The sequence below is a fragment of the Varroa jacobsoni genome, unplaced genomic scaffold (assembly GCF_002532875.2).
Source record: "Varroa jacobsoni isolate VJ856 unplaced genomic scaffold, vjacob_1.0 scaffold_392, whole genome shotgun sequence".
In the NCBI taxonomy this organism is placed as follows: domain Eukaryota; kingdom Metazoa; phylum Arthropoda; class Arachnida; order Mesostigmata; family Varroidae; genus Varroa; species Varroa jacobsoni.
The window spans coordinates 144,567-168,298 of record NW_019213294.1 but is presented as its reverse complement, the minus strand read 5'-3'; the positions used below and the strand labels follow the sequence as shown (position 1 = coordinate 168,298).

General features: G+C 38.9%; 2 protein-coding genes across 9 annotated transcripts in view; one reads left to right on the top strand and one right to left on the bottom strand.

Annotated features, from left to right (window-relative positions):
- Positions 1–115: 115 nt before the first annotated feature.
- On the top strand, positions 116–5,564 carry wcd (U3 small nucleolar RNA-associated protein 18 homolog wicked). Of its 2 annotated transcripts, none has more exons than XM_022832486.2 (7): positions 116–223; positions 1,138–1,425; positions 1,809–1,957; positions 2,144–2,655; positions 2,862–3,087; positions 3,281–3,551; positions 3,829–5,564. In XM_022832486.2, exons 2-7 carry the CDS (start codon positions 1,138–1,140, stop codon positions 3,991–3,993), a joined length of 1,611 nt encoding a protein of 536 aa, XP_022688221.1. In that variant the 5' UTR covers positions 116–223; the 3' UTR covers positions 3,994–5,564. The 2 variants fall into 2 exon arrangements, with proteins under 2 accessions (XP_022688221.1, XP_022688222.1); XM_022832487.2 differs by lacking the exon at positions 116–223 and adding an exon at positions 558–783.
- Positions 5,565–9,484: 3,920 nt separating this feature from the next.
- Positions 9,485–23,732, bottom strand: part of LOC111260027 (pyridoxal phosphate phosphatase PHOSPHO2) — a 43,411-nt gene continuing 29,163 nt past the window's right edge. For all 7 annotated transcript variants that reach the window (XM_022832495.2, XM_022832492.2, XM_022832496.2 and 4 more), the window contains 2 exons: positions 16,832–17,100; positions 9,485–11,767 (listed from right to left, as the gene is read on the bottom strand). In XM_022832495.2, the coding sequence (XP_022688230.1) occupies positions 11,527–11,767; positions 16,832–17,100 (510 nt within the window). In that variant the 3' untranslated portion in view covers positions 9,485–11,526. The remainder of the gene's footprint in view (positions 11,768–16,831; positions 17,101–23,732) is intronic.

Below are 23,732 nucleotides of genomic sequence, written 5' to 3'. Positions count from 1 at the left end.
TTCTTCAAATGTCTGTATTTATCTTCCCATGTAGATACCATATACACGTTTCTGAGCAACGCATGATATGCAAATCAGTGTAATTTGTACAAGATATCAGACAACGTCAGTAGCAGTAATAGCGATATCAGGAGCTGTCTGCTACTTCGAACACGTGTGTTTACATTCGTTTGAAAACAGTTGTGTCAACTTTACTTATGCACGTTAGGTGAAGAATTGCAAGGTTTGTTTCTATGCTAGTTATTGTTATTAGAGTTGAAAACTGTTTTATATCAATTATGGTACGGAGTAGCGGGAACTGCTGTTTGTATTTCAGTTCCCAAGAATCTGTTCCATTATTATGTGCTCGTCAAAAATTCGAATCCTTTCCTGTGTGCATTGCAAGTAGATGATACCATCAAAGGATTTATGTTTTAAAGTGAAGTTTTTATATTGTCAAGAAACACACATTTTTTTACCGCTAACATGCTCCAACAAACCTATATCCAGTAAGCAGTTTAGTGTTTTCGTTCGCTGATAATTAACTCACGACAATTAAATTTGTGCTGAAAGATGCAATGTGAGGACATCGTTGTGCGTATCGCTCGATATCTAAAGGAAGGTCTCCGTCAGTTAATTTTTTAATCGCCGCAGCGAAGTCACTGAGGGTTAGGACCTCATCGTAATGCACGGAGCGGCAGTCGAACGCTTATACGAATATATAGTTTTGACAGTTATATCAAGGCATTCTGGAAAACGATTCCTTAGGGATTCAAATGTGTGATACTTAGCAGATACTAAAAGGTATTTGTCCTCGAAAATGTAATTCGTTGTGTTAATTTTTTGCATACACGTAGCTATTTCATGTTGGAATCAGACAGCTAAGGATTTAAGAAACAAACACTTTGAAAGGTCCAAGGCAAGTCTGGAATATACGGGGTTTCTAGTATCAAAGTAACGACGCTTATGTAAAGTTCAGATAAGAATTTTCCATCAAACATTAACTATAGAATTAAATATATTCTCGCGAATACCAAAAGGCATTTTATGGAACTTAACTTCTATGGACTATGTCCACATCTGCATATGAAAACATGGTCAGAACAGCTACTTGACACTGTGCAATGTACTATCGTCATGTGTACTGTCATGCAACAGATGTCTGAGCAAGAACCTACCACGCAAGAGGTTCGGGGGATAGAGTTGTTGGTTGCATGTGAAGAGCATCAGAGGAAGGAGGCTGGGCGTAAACGCAAAGCGGAACATGAAGCGCAATTGAAGACTTTGGATGGCGAAAACGCGGAATTGGGAAAAGACAAAGAGATGCTGGAGCTACATCAAAAGGATGATGAAGAAGCCGAATTAGAAGATATAGTTTTGGGAGGAAGCACCTGGGATAAGAGCCGAATTGAATCAGATGAAGAGGCTCCCATTAAAAAGAGAATGGTAAGTTTCTATTTGGTCTATACTGTTGTGGACGAAACAACAACTTTCGTATGTGTATTTTTATGTCAAATGATAGTGTTAGAGCGCTCATGAATATCCTGTAATGATTTATTTTTTACTCACTCCGTTGTCTTTTGCTGACGGAAACACGCAAGATAGTATTTTCATCGTGAACGCAGAGCAAAAGGATGCTAGTTCAGAAATCATTTCCCATTTAATCAAGCAATATGAACTATTAAGCTAATAGAAAGCAATAGGCACGCGTTACAGATCTATTTACGATAAAAATAGTTATCCAAACTAAAGGAAATAAAATAATTTCAATGGATGTCTGAATATGTCTATTTTATTTATTCTTTAACACTTTTTATTCTCCTCAATAGACAACAAAAATGTCGCACCGGAATATTGATTTGGACGATCACGAAGAGTCGTGGAGTGAAGAACAACAACAGAGTATCGAAGACGATGAAATAGCTATAGAAAGAAAGCCTGTTTGGGAAGATGATGATGATCAGTGCACCGTTAATAGGTTAGAATTATAAATTACTTGATATTATCAGCGTCTGTGGTCGAGCTTTGACGTAATAATTGGTTTACTTATTTGTCATTATTTATAGTCCCAAGTTATCATAAAACTTATGCCATCTTCGATTAGAAGTTCGAAGGGAAATGAATCGGCGACGTTTATCTAACTTGTTGATGCTATGACTCGCAGCAAACATGAAGACGCCTCATTCCGAGACAAGACTCTATCTGTGAAACTCCGAGAAAAGCACGAGAAAATTTTCTCGCGTCCAAAATGGGCCACTCAGGCCGAAAAAAAGATTCATCTGCGCAATGAAGAGGCCAACCAACTGCTTCGCACAGCTACGTCTTTTGTCGATACTGATCCATCTATGAGGCCGCTGGGGTCTGGTTTACTAGATTTCACGCGGTGTCCTCAGATGAACAAATTTTGTTTTCAGCATAGCCCCCTGGTGGCGTTAGCGTTCCATCCATCGTCGGAAATTGCTATGACAGCACATAAAAATGGCGTAATAACGTTCTTTAATATTGATGCAAAGGAGTGCAACAAAATCCAAAGTGTCTACTTTAAAGATTTCGACATTTCGTGCGCGAAGCTGAGCTCTGATGGCATGCAGATGATGGCTGGCAGCATAAGATATCGATCGTTGCATTGTTATGATCTCATGAGCGGGACGCGCACACAGGTGACCTTCCCAAAGGGTTAGTATTTACGCGTATGGACTTTTCTTACTTACGTATAGTTTCTTTATATTGAAGAGATTTTGAAGTTAACAGATTTAAACGTCAAAGGTGCATTTTCTCTGGTAGGTTTTATTTAAGGTAAATGACATTGAGACTTTGGGCCTCCCTTACTGTCCCTTGTATTAACAATTGACACAAAATACCGCTATGTCTTCTAACTTCAGCTCACGAGTTGACGCATATGAAACGTTTCGAGGTTAGCCCGTGTGGTCGTTATCTGGCTATTCACGGTCGCTTCGGCAAAATGTACGTGATTTGCGCACAAACAAAACAGCAGATTGCCACCTTGAAAATGAATGAGGATGTAACGAGTACAGTGTTTACCCGTGATGGAAGAATGATCTCGCACGGTCAGAATTATGTCTATCTATGGGATATAGGCGTAAGAAGGTTCGTTGGCATTAAAATATTCTATCTACAGGCAGTAGCCGCAACCAATGCTAAGCGGTAGTCGATACATTACATCGTTTACATAAATCGCTAGCTTGGTAGATTATCCTGAAGTCACATTTATCAAAGAACCCTATTTCGTCATGTGGTGGATATTAATTGCAATGCGTATCTATATGGTCGGTTATTTCAGATGTGTGCAGAAGTTCCTGGATGACGGTTGTTTGAAAGGACAGACCTTAGCCCTTTCTGCCGACGAACGATTTCTAGCAACTGGGTGCGACAGTGGAATCGTTAATGTGTACGATGCCCAATATCTTCTGAAAGGACGTGATGCATCTCGGACGCCGAAGCCTTTGAAATGTGTCAAGAATATAGTCACACCAGTTACCTCATTAGCGTTCAATGAGTCATCAGAAATACTTCTGATCGCATCGAGATACAAACCTGAGGCGGTCAAAATGGTCAGCTCTTATCGTTAGATAACTTTGTTTCTATATACCTAGGTATGAGTACGACTGTGAGAAGTACAATAATTTCTCTATAATTATCTATGCTATTTATTGAGCTGAATTCCTCAATTAAGTCCCTTATTCAATGGCGGCCTATTATTAGGAGTTTTCGAAAAACCGTAAAACATTTATTGACATGTGTGTCGTTTTGATAAAGAGGGTGAGTAAACTAGAAAATTTCTATTAATTGCTAATTTTTGGTAATGGACTTTCTGCGTCTAACTTACAGGTTCATACGGGTAGCTTAACAGCGTTTTCCAATTTTCCCGGAGTGCGACATAAGTTCCGTAACCCATCTTGTGCTGCCTTTTCTCCAAATGGAGGATTTCTTGCGCTGGGAAGTACAATAGGTGCCGCCAACCTTATTCGTATAAACCACTATGGAAACTATTAATTTCATGGACAGATGTACGTAATGGAAGTCCGGTGTGCCGGCGAAGAAACAAGCACATCTCCGAACTCCTATTGATTCTTCTAAATACGTGCTTTGAAACAATTACGTTGGCCAATGGTATTAATAGAAACTGTTGAGCAGGAATCTGCACGGTGGCAGGTGTTTAATTTAGATGAGTTTTAGTATAAAATTGAGGCTGTAAATACATATTTCAGATGTTTGTGTTGTATGCTTGTTGACTGCAAGTTTGTGCATAGGCGACTGTAATAAACCCGATTTATCATCAAATTTATTTTTTTCGTTTGGTCGGTATCTTCTATGCTTCGCAGTGTTTTTCAAGTGGATGTTCTTTTCGCTAGGCGCGTTACGGTCGCTCTGGACAGGAAATAAGTTTCAGGTACATTTCGATTAAATGGTGAACAGCTCCTTGAAAGCTTTTGATCTTATCTTGAGCGTCACCTCTGCCTAACAAAAGTTGCGTATAAAAAAATGGCATGTTAGTTTTAGCAGGCGCTTCTCACCGAACTAAACCGTTAGTGTTGCTTTCTTGTGAAAAGCAGGCGGAATTATTAAGCAATATATAATATACAAAGTACGTATGTATACCACTGGAGGAACCAGTATTGAGTTCATTGCAATGACACATCTCCAGTTCAATGATGAGTTCACGGATTGTAATTAAAATAGCGCCGCCTAGATATTTCTTCCACTTAACAGCGGTGTTATTTCTAATGCGTCAAGAGATCATCTTGAAAACATTGAAAGACGAAGTTTTTTTTACTAATGTAGGCTGCAAATAAAACAACCTAAAAAACCCCAGTCTGTATTATTTAAGATCCTAATAACAACTGAAATTGATTGCTTCGTACAGAAAATAAAGTGTAGCGATTCTTATACCTACAAAACTACCACATAAGACCTATTACTCTGGTTCTATAATCGGCAGGGTGCTTTTGAAAACAATAAGAAAATCGCAGTACAATTTATTCCAAATACTGTGCGTTTTTTGTTAATGCAATAGTCTGCGGTGAAGTTTGTATCCACTGGTTACAAGTTTAGTGTCGATTAGAGCTTAACGATTTGTTCCGCTTGTGTATTACACTGCCAGGTACCGCCTAGAATGCTGAATATTGAATGTGTAAAGTGGCTTATTCCAAGACAAACCCTGTCTATTTTAGAATAAACCAGATAGAACCATTTCAATTTTAAGTCAATCACACTCTATAGAAAATGCAGTGAATCTTTCGTGTTCTTATACAATCGATAAACGCAGATCATATAGGTTTATGCAATACTCGCCACTTGGCTATAGCAGATACATGTCATCAGTGGCTGGTAACCTACATCTCCGCTAGCAGACCCAGCCATTATAAGCTTATTATGCAAGAATAACGGTGGCACATGGAAAATAAAATGCTGATAACAGCGGTATTTAACATATATGTGATATAATCCCCGGTTTTACTCACAATGGTAACTTCATAATGGAAGGAATTCATTTTGCTTGCACGATGTATCCTCAATACAGATGCGAATAAAACATGAATGAATCATTCATAATTTATAACTAACTTCGTAACATAACGTTGTCGATATATAAAGCTTTTATACTTTTCGATTTTCTAATAAGCATTCATAATGCCATTTGGTTAATAAGAGTCTATTTATCGACTGGATTTATCTAGTTACAGTGTATGATCTTTTTTAGTCCACCAGATAGAGTCGATGGACAAATTGCAGAGAGCACTTCGTCACTTGCTTTTTTTAGAAAATAATTGGCGATACAAACAAAAGGGGAAAGGTAGCGAATAATTAAGAAAATTGGTGAGACACCAGCTTTTAATGTATTTGCTTTAGCTCATTTGGCCAGCCTTTGCAGTGGCCGTTGCTTTCTCTGTGAATATCCCACGAGACAAATAAATGTCACTTCTTTGTTGAGAAAGCTCTACTGTAAATATGAATTCTTGTTCTAGGCTGATTTACAGCCCTATGCTCCGACAAAATACGGAAGGGCTGCAAAAGGGATTACCTAATTCTAGAGCAGTGGTTGTGGACAACAGGCCGATAGTTTTTTTATAATTGAGGTGAACTTTTTCACCCGCTTTGATATTACAGTGGAATTTATGGCACATCGTGCCTTTGTGGCTATCCCTAACGGAATACTGGCTTTAAGTAAGAAGTCGTCATCTTAAATTGTCATTGTTTCGTCCATTATATTACAACTATTTCATATATATATATATATATATATATATATATATATACATATAGTTAAGATGGAAATTCTACAGTATTTATAAAACACATATGTATTAAGTGCGGGAGGTCAATGTCCTTACATGCGGTACCTTAATAACATATGAAGTTGCGATAGAACGTCTTCGATCACTTCTAAGATTCTTTAGTGAAGCTGCTGTTGAGTAGGCGTCATTGCAAAATAGAAATTTCAGCGGTTTTGTATACTACAATTGAAATGAATTCTTTTTTTCAAGTGCCACCAATTTATTCTTTTATCAGCTTTTGTCATCAAAAAATCTACACTAAATCTCATAGAAAACGGCAGTAGAAAGAATCAGTAATCTTATCATTACGCAACGAATTTATAATAACGTTGGTGGCAAGCATTATTTCGTTTATAGTAAAAAAACAAAACTTGTTGTGCCTTAATACAGGCCCTAATAATTTTGTTTCTAACCCAAAACTTTGACTCAGCTTGACAGCCTTCGACTTCTTTCTTTATTTGAAATACCAATATTAAGGCGAAGTCTTTATCGGCACCAAGCCCTTTGATCTTGAACCAAAAAAAATTAGCGTCTTCACGCAGCGCTTTCGCTGAACACCCAAACGATATCCAAGAGCGATAAATACAATTTTTTTTTTCAACTTAGGCTTTTTTTTGTGTAGGCCCCGAACCATTTTAGTGAACATAGAAAATATATACACGAAATGGTATATGACGCATTTAGGGTTCCCTTATCATAAGCACTGGGCACACCGAAGGGGCTAGATCCTAAGCCTCTTGTACGTAGAAATGGATAAATATGACTGAGAGCTCTCAACGAGTAGTTTTTTCTTCTAGTTTAGATATAATGATAAGATGTAACGTTCCTACGAGTCAATTCAGACTGTCAGTAAACGATTTCCAACTAATTTCGAGAGGAGCAAAAAGGAAATAACCGCAAAAATACATCATAATATCGTACCAAACCTTTTGCACGAGAAACGACTTCGAACTGTATTGAAATGTTGATGGCGTTCAATAAAACCTGGCTCCAGTTCGAAGTTGGAAGTTTTAATCGAATCGATTCTTTCGTAAACAATTGAAGCTTTAATCGATTGAATACCTCGCTTGTGATCAGCCTAATCGGACGACTAACGAAACAGATTGGAAAATCATTTAGATACGAAACGGAGCATAGGGAAAATATTCCCACAAGCTACACGGAATGGAGCTCTTAAATATAGAGCAGCATACCAATTTATGAAGAAAATGTACAATTACGGAAAAATTAGTAGATTTCTATTACGTTGAAGAAAATGCTATTCGAACGTCAGTTATATGGTATTTATCTTTGATGCCAAATAGAATAGACTATAATAGAATTTTGTGCAAAATCGAAACCTTTCCTGTAACAGTATTAGGCTGTTGCAAACTAATACGGTAAACCTTGAACTGAATAATTAATAAAATAGTTCAGCTAAAGTGATGCTGATTTGATAGATGTAAACGTGTAAATTTTCCTCTACATTTTTACTCACTTGCTCTAGCGCTTTGACATCTTCTGGTCAGCCGTGTCTCAGCTTTGTCATATGTAATTTCACTATTTATGAATTCCCCTAGGATACGCTTGTTTTTAGAACACTGACGTGGATTGAGAGAAAAAGCGCGTCGAAGCTATCATGGATATTTTGTGCTCAATATAAAGAGTAATTGAGGCACGTAGATGAAAGTGAGCTCTGGCATTATCTACGGACTGCATGCTTCCGATTGTCATGCCAACGATCTAATAGTCTTTTGAAGAACTCAAGATAGTGAGTTACATTCATTATTTTATACTCGATTTTACTTATTTCATAGTGGCAGATATTTCCTGATGCCCATTGCAGGTACTATCATCACCTTTCGCCCGAATCTGTTCAACACTGCCACTGAACTTAATTTCTTTTCAGGCGAACACCATTTCCTCACCAAGTCCTCTTCCGAGTGACGGTGAAAATTAAACCATTCCTCATCTATGGTGACCGTATGTTCCAGACAGGTTATTGTTGATTAACGCCTTGCAGATCACACGCGGAATCAATTAACGCATTTCCAATAAACGTAAGGTCGATTCACGGGGTCCTATTTCTTTACTCAGTTTCTGTACGGGTTATAATTTTATAGCATGTTACAATGCCAGTACTGGTCGAGAATCTTTAGATCCGCAAGTATTGCCTTAGTGAAAAGTTTCTTCAGTTGCGGTAGTGCGTTCTTGTATTCGGGCCTGACACCTACTCTCCTCCTTGAACGTTCCAATCTCTTTTCTTTAAGCGTTGGCTTTATTTAGGTACTGTGCTTTCCTACCTGTGCCTACCTGTGTGCTTGCCTAATGCGTTCACTAGTTTTCGATGAATTTTCGCATTGCTGTAGCCTTTAAAGAACGAAAACTCGACAACTGACGTTTATTTTCAAACCTAAAAAAGTTTTTTTTGCTGAACGCATTTTTCCTGGAGTAAAAACAAGCAGATTTTATTCACAATTTCTGGAAAGTTCTGGCCAAATTTTGTCCGCTAGCGGCGCGTTGTTCAGAAGTCATTCAATTTCGCAAGAAATCATCAGTCGTTAACGAACTAAAAAATAGGTGTCTCTTTTATTTGTGTGTGCCCAGTTAAATCTCTCGACCATGCCCCTAAACTGCTAAGAAGAGGGCACTGACTATAACAGATAGATTTGTTTGCTCGAAAAACGGGTCATTGCGGAAAACGGGCGTCTCTAGCTCTCTCGAAACTAAGTTTCGAAAAAACAAACTTGAATGATGGCCTACTGAGCGAACAGCCAAACACCAATAAGCGATAACAGGTTGTTGTTGCTGTTGTGGACGACGAGTGCTACTTAGAATCTATAAAAGCAACCATTTCGATGCATTGACAGTGTTATACCATAAACAGAAATGATCCGTTGTTTGAATATGAACGCTGTATACAAATGCGGTGTGCATTCAGTACTTTTTCTCGACAAAACACGACTAGATTACGGAACTGGGATATAAGTTATGAGCATTTTTTTTTCTAGTAAAATGTATGAACGACTACCGGTGCTTGTCCGGTAATAGTTAAGTACGTATTAGCAACAAAGAAACGTTTAATAAAAACCTGTTGACGTACAATATAATAACTTAATGCTTATAGGCGACATCTGCCAAATCTGTATCTATTGCCTTTGTTGGAAGCGCTCAATCTGGAGAAAACATATACAAACACATTCCCTTTATACACGAAAGAAACAAGCACGTTTATCATGATCTCAGTATATAGTAGTTTTTATTTTTATACTTTTAATGCTACTTTGAGTATAATGACACCAGCAATAGTTATTATTGTGAACAATCATAGCTACTATCACTACCACCGTTACAATCTCAGTAATTTAAATACATATCTTTTCTCTTATATTCACTATCGCTAGTTCAGTCTTTCTAATATATGCCACATATACAGTTTATATATATACTGTTATGATTCGTTAACTTTATTATACAGGTCTATACCTTCGTAAATATCTCACTTATAGCATGCGTAATTTAATGGTTATACAGAATTGCAGCCATTTTACGAGTTGTTAACTGCAATGCATGTATGTAAAAACTTTAATAATAGTTGATCTAAGGCAAGATAGGTCTTAACATTGTTTCGTAATTGATGTCGTGTTTAAATATGCAAGAGTTCAGCTAATGCTTCTGATGATTCTTTTTTAAGTATCGTTTGACACTGAAATCGCCAACCGTCAAGCACATCGCCTCATTCAGTCATAAAACCGTTGTTAAATGATTTGCATAATTTCTTCTTTAGTCATAATAGTTTGCTTGGATTCTTCAGGTCCTCACAATTTTTCACATTACATTTAGTAAAAACTGAGGGTTTTACATTAAGCTCTTTAACTAACTGAGTCGATCAAGCACGAATACATTTTCGCTTAATTTGTCTAAAATTTACACTGCGCACAATTTACGAACAGAAAGGCATTTAGCTTCAACAAACAACAAGCGTGAAGAACATTTATAGTCACTTTTAATCTCCTCTGGACCGCTTTTTTCTAGCAGTTGTCGACCGTCAACGCACACATATTTAATAGTATCCTGCAATTAGCTCTAGTAACATATTTTTATAGTTCAAAAGTTGAACATATATATATATAACTAATCTCGAACGACTCACGGTTTGACAATGGCACAATAAGCTTTTGTGAGTCTATGTGTGTGCGTAAGCTTTGGCTAATGTCAGAACGAAAGACTACTAGTATTAACACTTCTACTATCAGCTTCTAATGAATGAAATGAAAAAGCTGCTAGTTGAGAAGCACGTCACACAGCCGCCTATTTGCGTATGTATGTGGGTTTTACATATACTAAATATCTACCAAAAAGGTTTACCAACCTCGCGTTTGCTTTAACTTTTTCCGTCCTAGGGTTTTTCATATTCCACCTGGTCAAGACAGGTTTATCTTTAGAAGACTATATTGGAAAGACGGTTTGTGTACGTAACCCGTTGTCACCCCACTGTCCTGTCAAAAGAGCCAACCTTTTCTGCCTATCTAACGCAACAATCACAAGCATTTCTTCTTCCACTCTTAGAAATCTCCAAATGACGTTTTTTAAGTTACCCGAAGCACATCATTCTCCTATTAAATCTAGCCTGCGCGTGTTATGGCGCTCGTAAAAGAGTCGGGGATATAGGCTTACAGGATCAGTGTGGTTCTGAGACAGGTACATAAAAGTGTGGCTATAATTAACTACGATGTTTCAACACCTTACTAGTTTCGTCACAATCACCATCACGTTCATAACGCAGCTATAATTAATATATCAATATCTGTTTATTCTATTAACATTCAATGCATATGACTTATACATTTACTCCTAGACTTCTGAAACTCTTTTCCATTATTTTCTCGCACAGCTTCTGCATTGTCGTAATGAACATAGTCATCACAAGAGGATATGAGGAAATACTCATATACTGGTAAGAGACAAAAGCTTGCTCTTCTCCCGTTTCATGTATAGCTTAGTATAAACTTGTGCAACTTATTGGAGTTTATACCGACTTGTGCGACTGAGGGACAAAAACACTTGGTATCACGAAATTTTATCACTTCAGTACTATTTTTATTAATTTTTTTTAAGTGCTCCGATAGAGCGCTACGCCTGCTACCGTGCTTTTGCATTTCTGCTCAACAGCAGTTTGTCGTTAACTTAATCTTGATGCCTCCTGCGAATATACTGGATAAAATGGCCTGTACGTTATAATCTGCCTCAAATTGGGCTGAAGCCGGCCACATCAATTATCGGAAGGTGACACGGTTCCCGTTGATGTTGCACCTCCCGACTGGTCGCCGAAGTGTTGGGTGATGCTTTTAAGAATGTCTAGGCCATTCTCCCAGGTTACACTCCTGGCATTTATAGGCCGCTTGCAAATCCGTCGGTCGAGAGCAAAGCCTTTACGCGCTAGGACAAGATCTCCTCGCTTACAGTTAGCCGCTGGGCAATAATCGTTATTTCCGTCCCCAATGTACACTATCCTGTAGAAAATTTAATGCAAAGTGAGCAACAAAAGCAGTTAATAGACACTGTAACCATCTCAACAGCACACAGTAAAAGTCAATTTCATACTGAAATCAACAAAAATTTCAGGCAAGTCGAAACTTACTTTCTAAAAAATTGTAAGTTACAAGATTGGCCTAAATGCTTGAGTTATAAGTGGCTTAAGCCAAACTTCAATCCTATGTGTATATCTGACTGGCTTGTTCAAGTATCTAATCTTAACTAACAAATAGTCTCTTTTTATATTGATAACAGCGCGCACGGCAAGCCAACTCTGCATGGTTCTTTATTACCGCATTGGTACAAAGATGGAAGCTAAAGCTTATCTATCGTTTAACGGCTCTCCGCATTCTGATAATCGGTGTCCAAACCACATCAGCGCAGGTCAGGGCAACAAAAACGTAATGCGTGTGAGAGCCAAGCAACTACTGTTCAACACACGAGTGAAAACTAAATTAACTTTAGTTCTATAATAACAATAACTTCCTACCATTATATGTGGAATAGAATAACGAAAGCATCGCTTTCCATCGATCCATATGGTATTTTCAGTTGCACACCCCTTTTTTGCGCATATAAATCAAACATTAAACAAGTTAGATTTCTCTCTATGTCAAGTGATGATGGGATACCGAGCAACAGCAAAGGGAAAGTTATGGCTGAGATCTAAACGGAAGTTAGCAGTCGTAAACTATAGTTGGAAGGAAAACCTCTCCGATGAACTCCACGTCGGTTTTGGTTGACAGATATAACCCCACTTTTATTATGCAGGCGCATTGGGTATCCAATGTGGGTCACTCAAAGGCAAGCAGTGCCGTTAGTAGTAGATTAAATCAAACTAGGCCAGACTTAGGGCCATATATCTTCCTCAAACTTGGTCGCTCTATCGTTGACTAGGTCCCGACCTAACCTTCGCTGACAAATCCCTATCCCAATAGCCTGTTACAGCTTGGCACTTGACACTCAGCTGACGACAAGTTCAGAGGAAAAACGTATTGGATTAGCTTTTGGTTCATGCAGAAGGGCGAGTTACTTCGGCCTTTACCAACGAAATTTAACTATTGTAATGTTAATTGAATTGGTATCTGAACCTGCTTTTTAGCGAAAGCGACCCGCCTGTGTGAAACGATGGATTTAGTGCCATATTGTCATTACTTATCCGTGGTTTATTTCAAGCATCCTTTAATTGCACACCAGAATAGATAAGCGGCTCCTTTCTACCATACCGTGTATCAGCAAAAAGATTAACCTACATCACGCCAAAATTTTACAATATATTCCTAAATACTTATCAGTAAACTGAAATTCTGTGATGTAATCCAAAGTACTGAAAATATATTTTGATAAAACAAATAATAAATACGCTGTGGTGCGTTTTCTGATTACTCCACCTAAAAGCGGACTCCTACATTTTCATTTCTTGTAAGTTTTACCGTTCCTTCATAAATTATTTAATTTAACTATTGTCTAAGTAATCTATGACATGAATGTTTCAATAACGTGTCAGCACCTATATCACTGATGAGAGCAATCGATGTACGGCCGATAGTTCAGCGCACATGGACGCTATACGTCCCATGCTCTGTATCCATACTTTTGTCGATTGTTGTCATTATCAAACGATCGGAACAAATATAGCTAACGAAGCAATATTGAGACGACAATAAGAAGCACGAGATACATGCACGCCAATACGCAGCCACGGTATCAGTGCACAAAGCAGTCTTTAGTCTTTTTATGCATTTTCCCGTAGTGCACGCATACACGGGCCGACGCAATTAGACTACTTCATATTCTACCGTCAAATCAACCTCTTACGATGGATAAATAGGTGGTCAAATGCTTTGTTGTAACTGCCGCCGCCATCCCCGGGCACTGAACAGGGGTCCGTGTCCACGTCAGGCCTATTGAACAGAGCGCATGATATCGCTAGCCCGACTTCAATTATTAACCTACAGCGAACTGACAGATGCCCGGTAAACAGGCAGAGAAAACCAACGGGCAAGGAAAGCTACAGAATGCTGGAGCATAGTAATAGGCGACTATAATAATTAGGGTGGTAGAAGAAGACAGGGTTGAAGATATACTCGTCGACACTTTTCGTGATCAGGCCGAACTTGGCGCAAAACAAGCACTCACGGAGACCTATTGAGTCGATTCATCGTCGAAATAGACAACTATAACAGTGCAGCGACAACAGCAACTGTAATGAAGAACCAACGAAAATTTCATCCGTAAACCCCCTATGAATTAGATGAAGTTTCCTTTTCGCCCCGCACTGCAGATGTAGACTGAATTCATTGTTTGAATGGGGCAATTTGTTTGAGGATTTTCAATTTTATCTTTTAGCTTGAATTCATTTTAGAACTAAAAAGCAACTGTGTGCGGATAGAAGCGTTACAAGCTTCTATCTACGTTATGGAAGCAGTCTACAGTATGTAGTTAGCAAAGCTTCTCAGCAATCAGATTAGTTGATTTCGGTATGGATGGGGTTCGCATCTTGTTACGCACCAGCAAACTATTTCATATATTCACTAACGTCGGAGAAAGAAAGGACAAGCTCGTATCGCTACTCTTTTTTTGCCACATTCGTTGAATTGATGCTTGAATAATAAATCACAAATTTTACTAAAAACTTACAAAAATTAAATCGTAATTAGAAACTAAATAACTGTAATATTAAAGAAATTTCGGACAGTTCATCCGTCTGTGTGCTCCTCTATCGAAGACTCGACACGGTCCTGAGGAACTGTTGGCAATATTAATCAAATCTTCTGTAGCCTACGCGGAAATACGTTAAATTTAAAAGAAATACATAAACTTATTTGAACTTGAAAATACCGAAATAGTTGGAAGTTCACCATAAACAAATCTATCGATTCTTCGAAAACGCAAATACAACTATAGCAAACAAATGACCATTCATCATGTCCACATGTTTTCTTTTAGTGGGACCTAGTGGGCACTTCGAATCAAATACGGAACCTACGCTAAACCTATAATGCCTTAAATACGAGGCTGAAGATGATACGACAACAGAAAATGTGAGTCGCTTGTAAAAAAAGAAAAGGAAAATATGACTTCTATCTTTGTTCTTTCGAAAAATTACGAATTCTTATGTGAACCGAGGGGGAATTTTATGGCTCTTAGCAAAAGAGGCTTGGAAATCGATCATCAAATCCCGTCCATCGTAATTTTGAATCTATTAAGAAAAAGGACATGCGGCGTAGTCTTAGTGTCTGCTTTTCACTCATCGGCCGGTTTGCTATGAGGAAGACGACCCCAATACAGTGTCCTGAACAACCTAAATCAAGTCCTGTTGATCTCTGACACACCTCTAATGCCAGCAGAGCCAACATGGTCCTTCTTATAATAACGCTTTACGAGGTTGCTTTTATAATGACATCTTCTATTAGTAATAATACCACTTGTAACAACTGAGCATTGAAGCTTTTCGTTGTGTGAAATCGCTTCGAAAGCTTACATTTATAAAAATTATTCGCTATATATATATATATATATATATACACGACTGAGACTGCGTTAGCTGAGAGGCGAGTTTTTATTAATTTATGAACGGATGCAAAAAAGTAGTCACACTTCCCGGTAAATTGTAGCGAATGTTTTTGATTGTCGTCTACTATTGCCCCTGGCAAGCACCTTTGCATCTCTCCCTCAATACAACTGATACAAATACGGACATTAAAAAAATCAACAGTCTGACTTAGTTGGAGTACTCGCTACTACAGTCGTGACCATCGTAACTGTTTCCGCCGAAACTGAAAGCTGCCTTTCTCTGCCGTCGAATATAATAAGAAATCTGACAAGCGAGAGCGCCACTTCTACACTGCCGTAATACATTCGGGCTTCGCCGTTTCACGGTATCTGGTACGTACGCGTCGCCTGTACACCTATGTGGTCTACTTAGGTGCCGATTAATTGGGCCAAATTGAAATTGCTGAGGCACCTAAATTGCTATTAAAATACAGAGTATTTAAAAACGTAGGAAAGACTACGGTCTCTGTGAACGAATGCAGAGCACAATTTTGAACACTTTTGAGTATTAGACAAGCCCTTGCGTTTTTCTTAGAGATACCGTTAGAGAAACAAGTTGATTAATTTATATTCAAAGAATTCAATCTAATATCGTAGCCAAAATAATTACAATAAATGTATTAAGGCGATCAGAAAAATCTAAAATAAAAAAAAAAATAGAATTTTTACTTTGGCGTAGAAAAGCCAAATTCGAAACAAAAAAAAAAGAGTTGTCCTAAAATGGCATTGCTCTAGTACCTCACTGTCCGATGATACAGCTTGTATTGGTATTAACGAGGACAATAATTTGTATTACGGTATCGCTCGAGCACTTTCTTTTTCATGGTATGGTAGTATTTAGAATACGAGGGCTATGTCGAGAGAGTTGAAGCTTTCGCAACATGACAAGCTGACAAAAACAATAACTATTAAAAAAATATGAGGATTATAACAGTAATAATAATAATAAAGAAAAAGATAGTAGAGAAAAAATATTTTCGCGCTGCTTTCTGATAGGAACTTCCGGAACGGCAAACAAGCCTTATCGGGCGATCAGTAGTACATATGAATGAATGAATGAATGAACGAATATAAGCGTAATCTACAGCGGCAGTAACTGCAAAATGTTTATTATCTACAGTAGCTCTACGAGCAGTTCGGAGACGTGTCATAACAATGAGTAGTTGCTTTTCCGTTTTTAAACCGATTTAAAGATAAAAACTACCGATCAATGAAACTTACAGGAAGTAGTATTGCATGCAAGTTTGTATCAGATACGGACTAGCAGATTTACGCTATTTACTGTTTACGCCTATTGTTTCGTAAAATTCTCTTGCGCTGCTACGTAGTTCGGCCAGCTGATAGTAGAATATTGAGGCTGTATATTTACCGTTGGAAGCATGTCCATGTGAGTCTTGAATTTAGAGAACTTATCAATTGTAGATAGTTAGCTTCGATGCACTCCTGGGACTTTGTTGGGTTTCCATACAAAAGTTTTTTAAACTCACCGATTCAAATTGACGCCCTGTTTTTTTCTTCGATCAATGTAGTCCGCGACAACTTTGCTCTTGCAGAGATTTTGGGGGCACATTTTGCACCAGTCGTTTCGATGAAACTCCTGAATCGTAAGACAGCCGTTACCGTCAAACTGTGCGTAGTTAGAAAACACTTCATGTACCAGGTGCCGAACGCCTTGCCGGTACAAGATGTGTTCGATAAACACTGTATTAGCGTCCGAAATAATGGCGACTTCGAAGTAGCCATATTCATTTAGTGTCTGCAACGTAAAAACGTTAGCGTCAAATGCGATACGGAAGCGAAGGTTGATATCTCTCAACAAAATCATATTAAACATGACATACGCTGTTATTTTCAAATTAATTCTTCGCATATAGAATGATTCGGCGCGGAAAATTTAAAAGAAACTATATACGACTGCTAGCTTCGTACAGGCGAAGTCGGACACAAATAACAATCGGTGCCATTCGTTGACTAAACCGAAAGCAATTTAATCAGCTGATACGGTAAAAATACACGATAGAATATTCTTCTAGCGAAAACCAATGTCTACCAGTGAAGAACAACATGTCCCTGTTGCACGTAAATGTTCATTGGGACGTGGCTTTAAGACTGACGTGACCTTGAACATTTACTGTCCCTTCACAACGATGCCAATACAGATTTGTAACGTGTATTACAGGTGCATACACACCGCTCCAAAGAATGTATCCATATTTGAGATAGTTTGGTATAATAGAAACTGCCAGCTGTTTATATTATTGAAAATACACAGACCTTGATAAACTATGTATGTGTTAATGCGAATCGAATTAGGCCAAACCGTCCAGGTGTCACTTGTGCAGCCTTGGCGAGATAGCTAGTATGTGCGTTAGATATTGATACACGTCATCCTAGAGTTGCCTCTTAGGTTCATATAACAGACTGGTCGCTTGTTTAGCATTTGACCAATAGGTTATCGTTTTTCATTAAAACACCTTGTTATAGTATAGAATGGTGGGGAATTCTTATCGCCGAAAGGTCCGTCTGCCACTGCTTGTCGATCCTATTGATGGCGCAGTGTAGCCCCCAAAAGCCCACTGTCTTTTGCTCTTATTTACACAACGGTAATCATTCGACAAAGGCTATGACGGATGATGGGCTTCGTTACCGAAACATTAATTGTCAGCATATAGTAGAACGTATCGTATCATATGATCCTCTATCCGCACCTGACAACGCAAGAAATATGGAAATTGTTACAGAGCGGGTTTTTTTCGCGGTAAGGCGATCACCACATATCTGAGAAGGCCAAACGCTGCGCAAGGTAAACACAACAAAAATTGAGCGTGCCTATTAAACAAGGTACAAGCTATCACGCAAATCGTGCCAAAATTTCCACCGTTAGAACGCACGATAAAAAAAAAAACGTCGTCGGCTCTCATCGGCGGACTTGTACGGGTCTGTATGCTGAAATTGAAAACATTTTACGGAAAGCGTACCACACTCACACGCACTAAAAATAATTAGCTGTTTCGAATTATCCATCAATATGTAGTCTACCTGACTAGCTCGTTTTGCAATAAGAAATATAGGTAATACTCACTGTTAACACGGGGCAATCCATGGACAGCTCGAGCCTGATGTCTATGTATGAATATGCTTAAATTTATCTATCGTTTTGCTTAATTACGTTTCTGTTTCATAGAGCCGTACAATACATGAAATAACGTGTTTTAATTTGACGATAAAAAATAGTCACGGACTGATACTTATCATTTTATGTTTCTTAGTACCCAGAACGGTCTACACTTTTCCCACTGTTCCAGCTTCGGACTGTCATCTGGACCACTGTACAAGTCTGTCCTCAGCACGTCAGCGTGCATTAGCAGACGAAAACCGCAAACATAAATTGTCCTATACAATCCACGAAGAAGATAGGCAATCGCTCGTCTTTAGGGACGATAAATTTGCGTCCTTTTAGTTGAAATGATCCAAACTTTAGATATTCCGCTGTCTGCTCTGCATATCACGGGTCAGCACAAGTTGAGTCTTGAGCAGACAAACTGACGCGCTGGCGAAGTCGAGCACGATTGTCCTGACAGCTTATAAAAATGATTCCTACTGTTATGCTGGTCATTTTCATTGCATTCTATTGACTCAACTGCACTGATGATCCAGTGTTTGAGGCTATTAGATAGGTAAAGTTTGGATTTGAGCGTAGTATGACACTCTGATAAGGTTGACAAATGGATAGTTTCTTGGCGAATGTTAGCGTAAATGGTACAGCGTGAACAAATGTATTGCCATTTTATTCGGTATAAGCCGAACGAAATTTTGTTATTATATTATATAGTCTGGCACTGTGCTAACTTCACTTGTGTCTTCACAGGACTATATTCTTTGCAACACAGGGCACTTTTGTAGACTTAAATTGCCCTAATGTACGCTACCCGAGTGAATCTAATAGAAGCACAGGTAATCTGGTCCATGTCTGTTTACAGCCACCGACAATAACGTTATTGTTCGACGGTGTGGCTACATCATTTCCACGGAAAAAATACCGTGATTAGAAAGCTTCGAATTCATGAAATCAGCTTTAGTTCATTAAAAATTCGATAGCGGCAAAAATCCACGACGTATATCAAGGTCTAATAGCGACAACCGCTTCTGCGGTCCACCAAACTCTAGAAGCTATAGGTCCCTTTTTGAAACTGTTGTTGCACCTGCTTTTTTGGCGATATTAGGGCCTACCTCACTAATGTTCTGCACAAGCGTACGAAACTCCTCCGATCTCTGAGCTCATCTGCCTTCCTACGACGATTTTTGATCTAGTAGGTATCCACAGAAAGTGAGGAACTTAGGGCAATTATTACTTACTTTCGCTCTATCCACGGTATTAAATCCAAGTAGTGAAAAGGTAAGAATATTAGAGAGCTAGAATATCCTATACTTTGGTTCTGTGGCTTAGCCCCTATCAGAACATATGGTTCTGTTCTATTCTGGCTTGAAGTAGTTGATGTGACGGTGACTTTTCTTCGCCATAATATGTGCTAGTTCTGGCGATGTGTCGAGGAAAAATACGTATGAGGGCCATTAACGCCTAGTTATATATGCCTGTAAAGAAGACTACGCATGTTTCTTGAAGCGGATCCTTATGACAGTAACATACGGGCTCGACTTTTGTGTTTACAAAGTGGTAAGCAATCCGACAGTTTGGATTCTCAAGGTCATAAAAAGTATACATTTAGACATTATTTCCAATGTGGCGAATCGTAAAGTATTCGTAATATCCACCTTAGACAGATTCAATTTATAACTGAACGACATACGGACCCCGATATAGACTTTTGGCAAGTAGCTCGACGAGGACTTCGCTTGTTGGATAAATTCTGCACTTATCTCATTTGCTCATTAGAAAGGCATATATATACAAGAATTCATTAGATTCCTCTAAAAAACAAATTTATATATATATATATATATATATATATATATATATATACATGTAGATATATATTAAGTATGTTCAATTTGCGTGTGCCTGGAAAAGGTCTCACCACCAAGCGCTTGCAATCAAAAACAGGCTCATTGATTTCTTTTGTCTGAAAAAAATATTGTACTTCGTTCATCAGCTGCATCTCCTGCTAGAAAAAGCGGCATATCTAAAAACGAAAACAGCGATAGAGCTTTATGCCGAACCAACTTACGGATGAATTTTGACGGTTGCCGTCATAGGTCCTCAAGAGTACTGCTACCATGATACTACGGACGGCAATATATACACTATATCACCAACAGCAGAACCTCCAGTCGAACAAGTAGTGGTTGTGGCAGTAGCAGTTGTAGTATTGGCGATCCATTTCCTCCACACTTCTTTTGCGCCGATACGAAACACATGGCTGTATGCTCACTTTTGCCCGTCTTTTCGGCGGTTTAACATCCGCTGATTAATTCTGTATATTTGTCATTCTCGTACTATCGTCTGGTTAACCGGCCAGAAGCTGCTTCGAAGTAAACAAGTTTCGTTTGCTCCCATAGCGGGCCACGCACAAACAACGTACAGCCCCGCGAATCATACAGCTGGCGGCTACAATGACCACAGACAACGAAAACGTGAAAGCGGGCAAGACGCGTTCTTCCGAGCTTTACCCGCCAAACTTCTCTTTGTCTCTACTGAGTCTCTATGAAATGAACTCACGTGAAATGACGTTGAACCGCCATAATAACATTGTATTGAGCGCCGTTTCTGCACACGTCCTAGTTGTTTTTCATCTCGATGTCTATGGATCTCTCCTACGTAGCTATGTATAACGACCTCACTTTTATGCCTTGACGTTTAGTTAAAAAGCCACTCCTTTCACTTTTTCTATCTCATGTATTTATTAGGTGACGTACGACGAGACCGTGGGGCTAATTTGCCGGGCGTAATGCTATGATGGACGGACAAGGCCAATGGATAATTATTCCTACCTGGAATCAGCCGGTGAGTTGGAGAAATCGGGTAATCTCGTTCGAATCCATCGGTTCGTTGTTAGTGTAATTTTGCTAATCAACAATTTCTACTTCAAACCACTTCGGACATTCAATACAACGAAGGGTGTGGATGAGCCCCATTAATATAATAACTATTATTTTGGCGATTACAATTTTGAATCAGACAACAACTGCTGGCCAGCGGCTGTTTACAAGCCTACATTACGTTTGCGACCCACTGACACGTTGTAGCCCGAACCGCTCTTGCCGTAAATTAACCGGCAGTCGGTCCATTACACAACATTTAGAACCGTATGCTAACCACGAAATACTAGAGTAGCGTAAGCAATAATTACGCCGTGAAAACTTCCTAACGCTTCGTATTTACATACATAACTTGTTTTCATATTTACGCTTGGCTTTATGTTGCACCCCTTTGGCTGTCGAGGGAACAGCCTCAGCCGGTATAACCTGGAGGTCCAACGGCAGAAAACATGCCCTGTCAACGTAAAGCTATTTGCTCACACTTGATGCATAGACATACCATCAACTTCGAAGAGATTAGTTTGTTCAGAATGAAACGTGGCATCGTGAACTCTTAACCTTTCAAGGTTTTTGCAGGTTCAGTTCCTTTATTTTCCATCGGGTTATATGTGATCATTATTTATGATTTGATGCTGTTTGGATGGAAACTTCTGTTTCGCTCCTGTTGAAGTCTGGGCCCCGAAAGTCTACGAAGTCTAGTAAAAAAAAATTTCGACGTCATGTTGAGATTTGAAGAATTTTGTTTGAAAGTTGCCGGGGTAATAGTTCGGGGTAATGCCTGGCGTATAACAAAAAGCCTTCAACTGAAACTCGTGAATCTCTGCCAGCGTGATCCTTGCGATCCGAAGTCGAGTATGGTTGGGGAAAGAAAGGGCGGTTTACTTCTATCCAGTCCTGGCGACCTAGTGAACAAATGTTTAATCACTTCCTGTAGTATTTGACAGTACACTTCAGACGTAAACAAATAAACATGACTCATTAAACTGCAGAAAGTATCTAGTAACGAATGGAGTGGTGCCCGCGATTATCACAGGGTATCCCTTTTCATTTAATGCAAGAATGGATTATTGTTGTGACGTAACAAGGAGTCGGCGTCTTTACGTTTCCGTTTCTTATTTTTGTTCAAATCAAATACCACCCATTTGTAGAATCGGTAGTTAATTAAGCCAAGGTAGAAAAGTATTATCGTATTCAGCAACTCAGCGGTAACATTCGCCCGTGTTGAGTTAGGTCGGCTTCGACCATAGTTCTCTATATTATTTGCTATTCGCCTTTATGGAAAGTCTGTTGCAAGAATCTATTTCAAGCCTAAGGTTACCTTCCCGAAATGTTTAATTTCCGGCTCATGCTGTTTTTGATCGCAAAATCTTCACTGAATACAAAGTTTATATATTCGATAAATAGATACTAAGCGAGTTCGATATTCAAGTCGATATTTCGTAAAACTCCCCACTTAGTGAGCCACCTTTACCGCCTGGGATGGAACCCACACATTCGTAAACGTCTCGAATTGCTTGAGTTTTGATGGTTTACCACAACTCTTTCGCCGCTAACGTCGGAATGACAACCTGATAGCGAACGGTCTGAGATCTGTCCTTTTCGAAAAGGACAAACCCGCCTCGAATGGAAACCAAGGACTGCCCCATCTTTTTAATGTCGTCCTTTATCGACGGTATTTGCCACGTTTCACATCAGACGACCTAATAAATAGATAAGCACACTAGTAGTAATAATAGTTATTATTTTATCGGACAATAGCAGTTTAGCTTTTAGAAAAAATAGCCGCCTAGGGAGTCAGTTGACAGCTTCTTAATCGTGGCGTGTATACAGACATGCGTTTTGCCCTATCTAAAGCATATAAGGTTTTGAGGTTTTAGCATAATGATCCTAGTCCGGCTATCGACACATCGGATTAAGACTTCCCGTTATACCTATGAGACAGTCCCTAGTCGGTATTGAAAGGTTTCTGTATAACGTGAAGCGAAAAAAAGTAAACCAATAAAAGAACTGAAACAATTCAATGTAGTATCAGCAAACGAAATCGACCTCGGCGAAGAGGCCGCCCAAGTACTCGCCGCTGCTTTCAGCCTGTAGTTGAATGGGGTCCTACTGAGAGCGTGAACAAATAGGACACTGTTCGTCAATCAAAAAAATAATCTCAAGATGCTGTCCAACGAAAGAAGGGTCTGGACCCTTAGGAATTTTTTACTTTGAATAGAAGTGAATAGCATCAAAATGTTTCGGAAGCCAATTTGCCATACATATGAATCAAGATACCAGACGTCAAACTCAGGAACACGTTTAAAGCATCAATGTCCGCTTCTCCATGTCTAATGCCGTTAACTGCTGATTGAATGTTTTCAATTATTTTCTTGTTTATAAAAGAGCAGC

Coding starts and splice junctions, on each gene's coding strand:
- wcd (XM_022832486.2), top strand. CDS start 1,138: ATGTCTGAGCAAGAACCTACCACGCAAGAGGTTCGGGGGATAGAGTTG. Junction 2,656..2,861: donor ACAGGTGACCTTCCCAAAGG/GTTAGTATTTAC, acceptor TTCTAACTTCAG/CTCACGAGTTGACGCATATG. Junction 3,088..3,280: donor TGGGATATAGGCGTAAGAAG/GTTCGTTGGCAT, acceptor CGGTTATTTCAG/ATGTGTGCAGAAGTTCCTGG.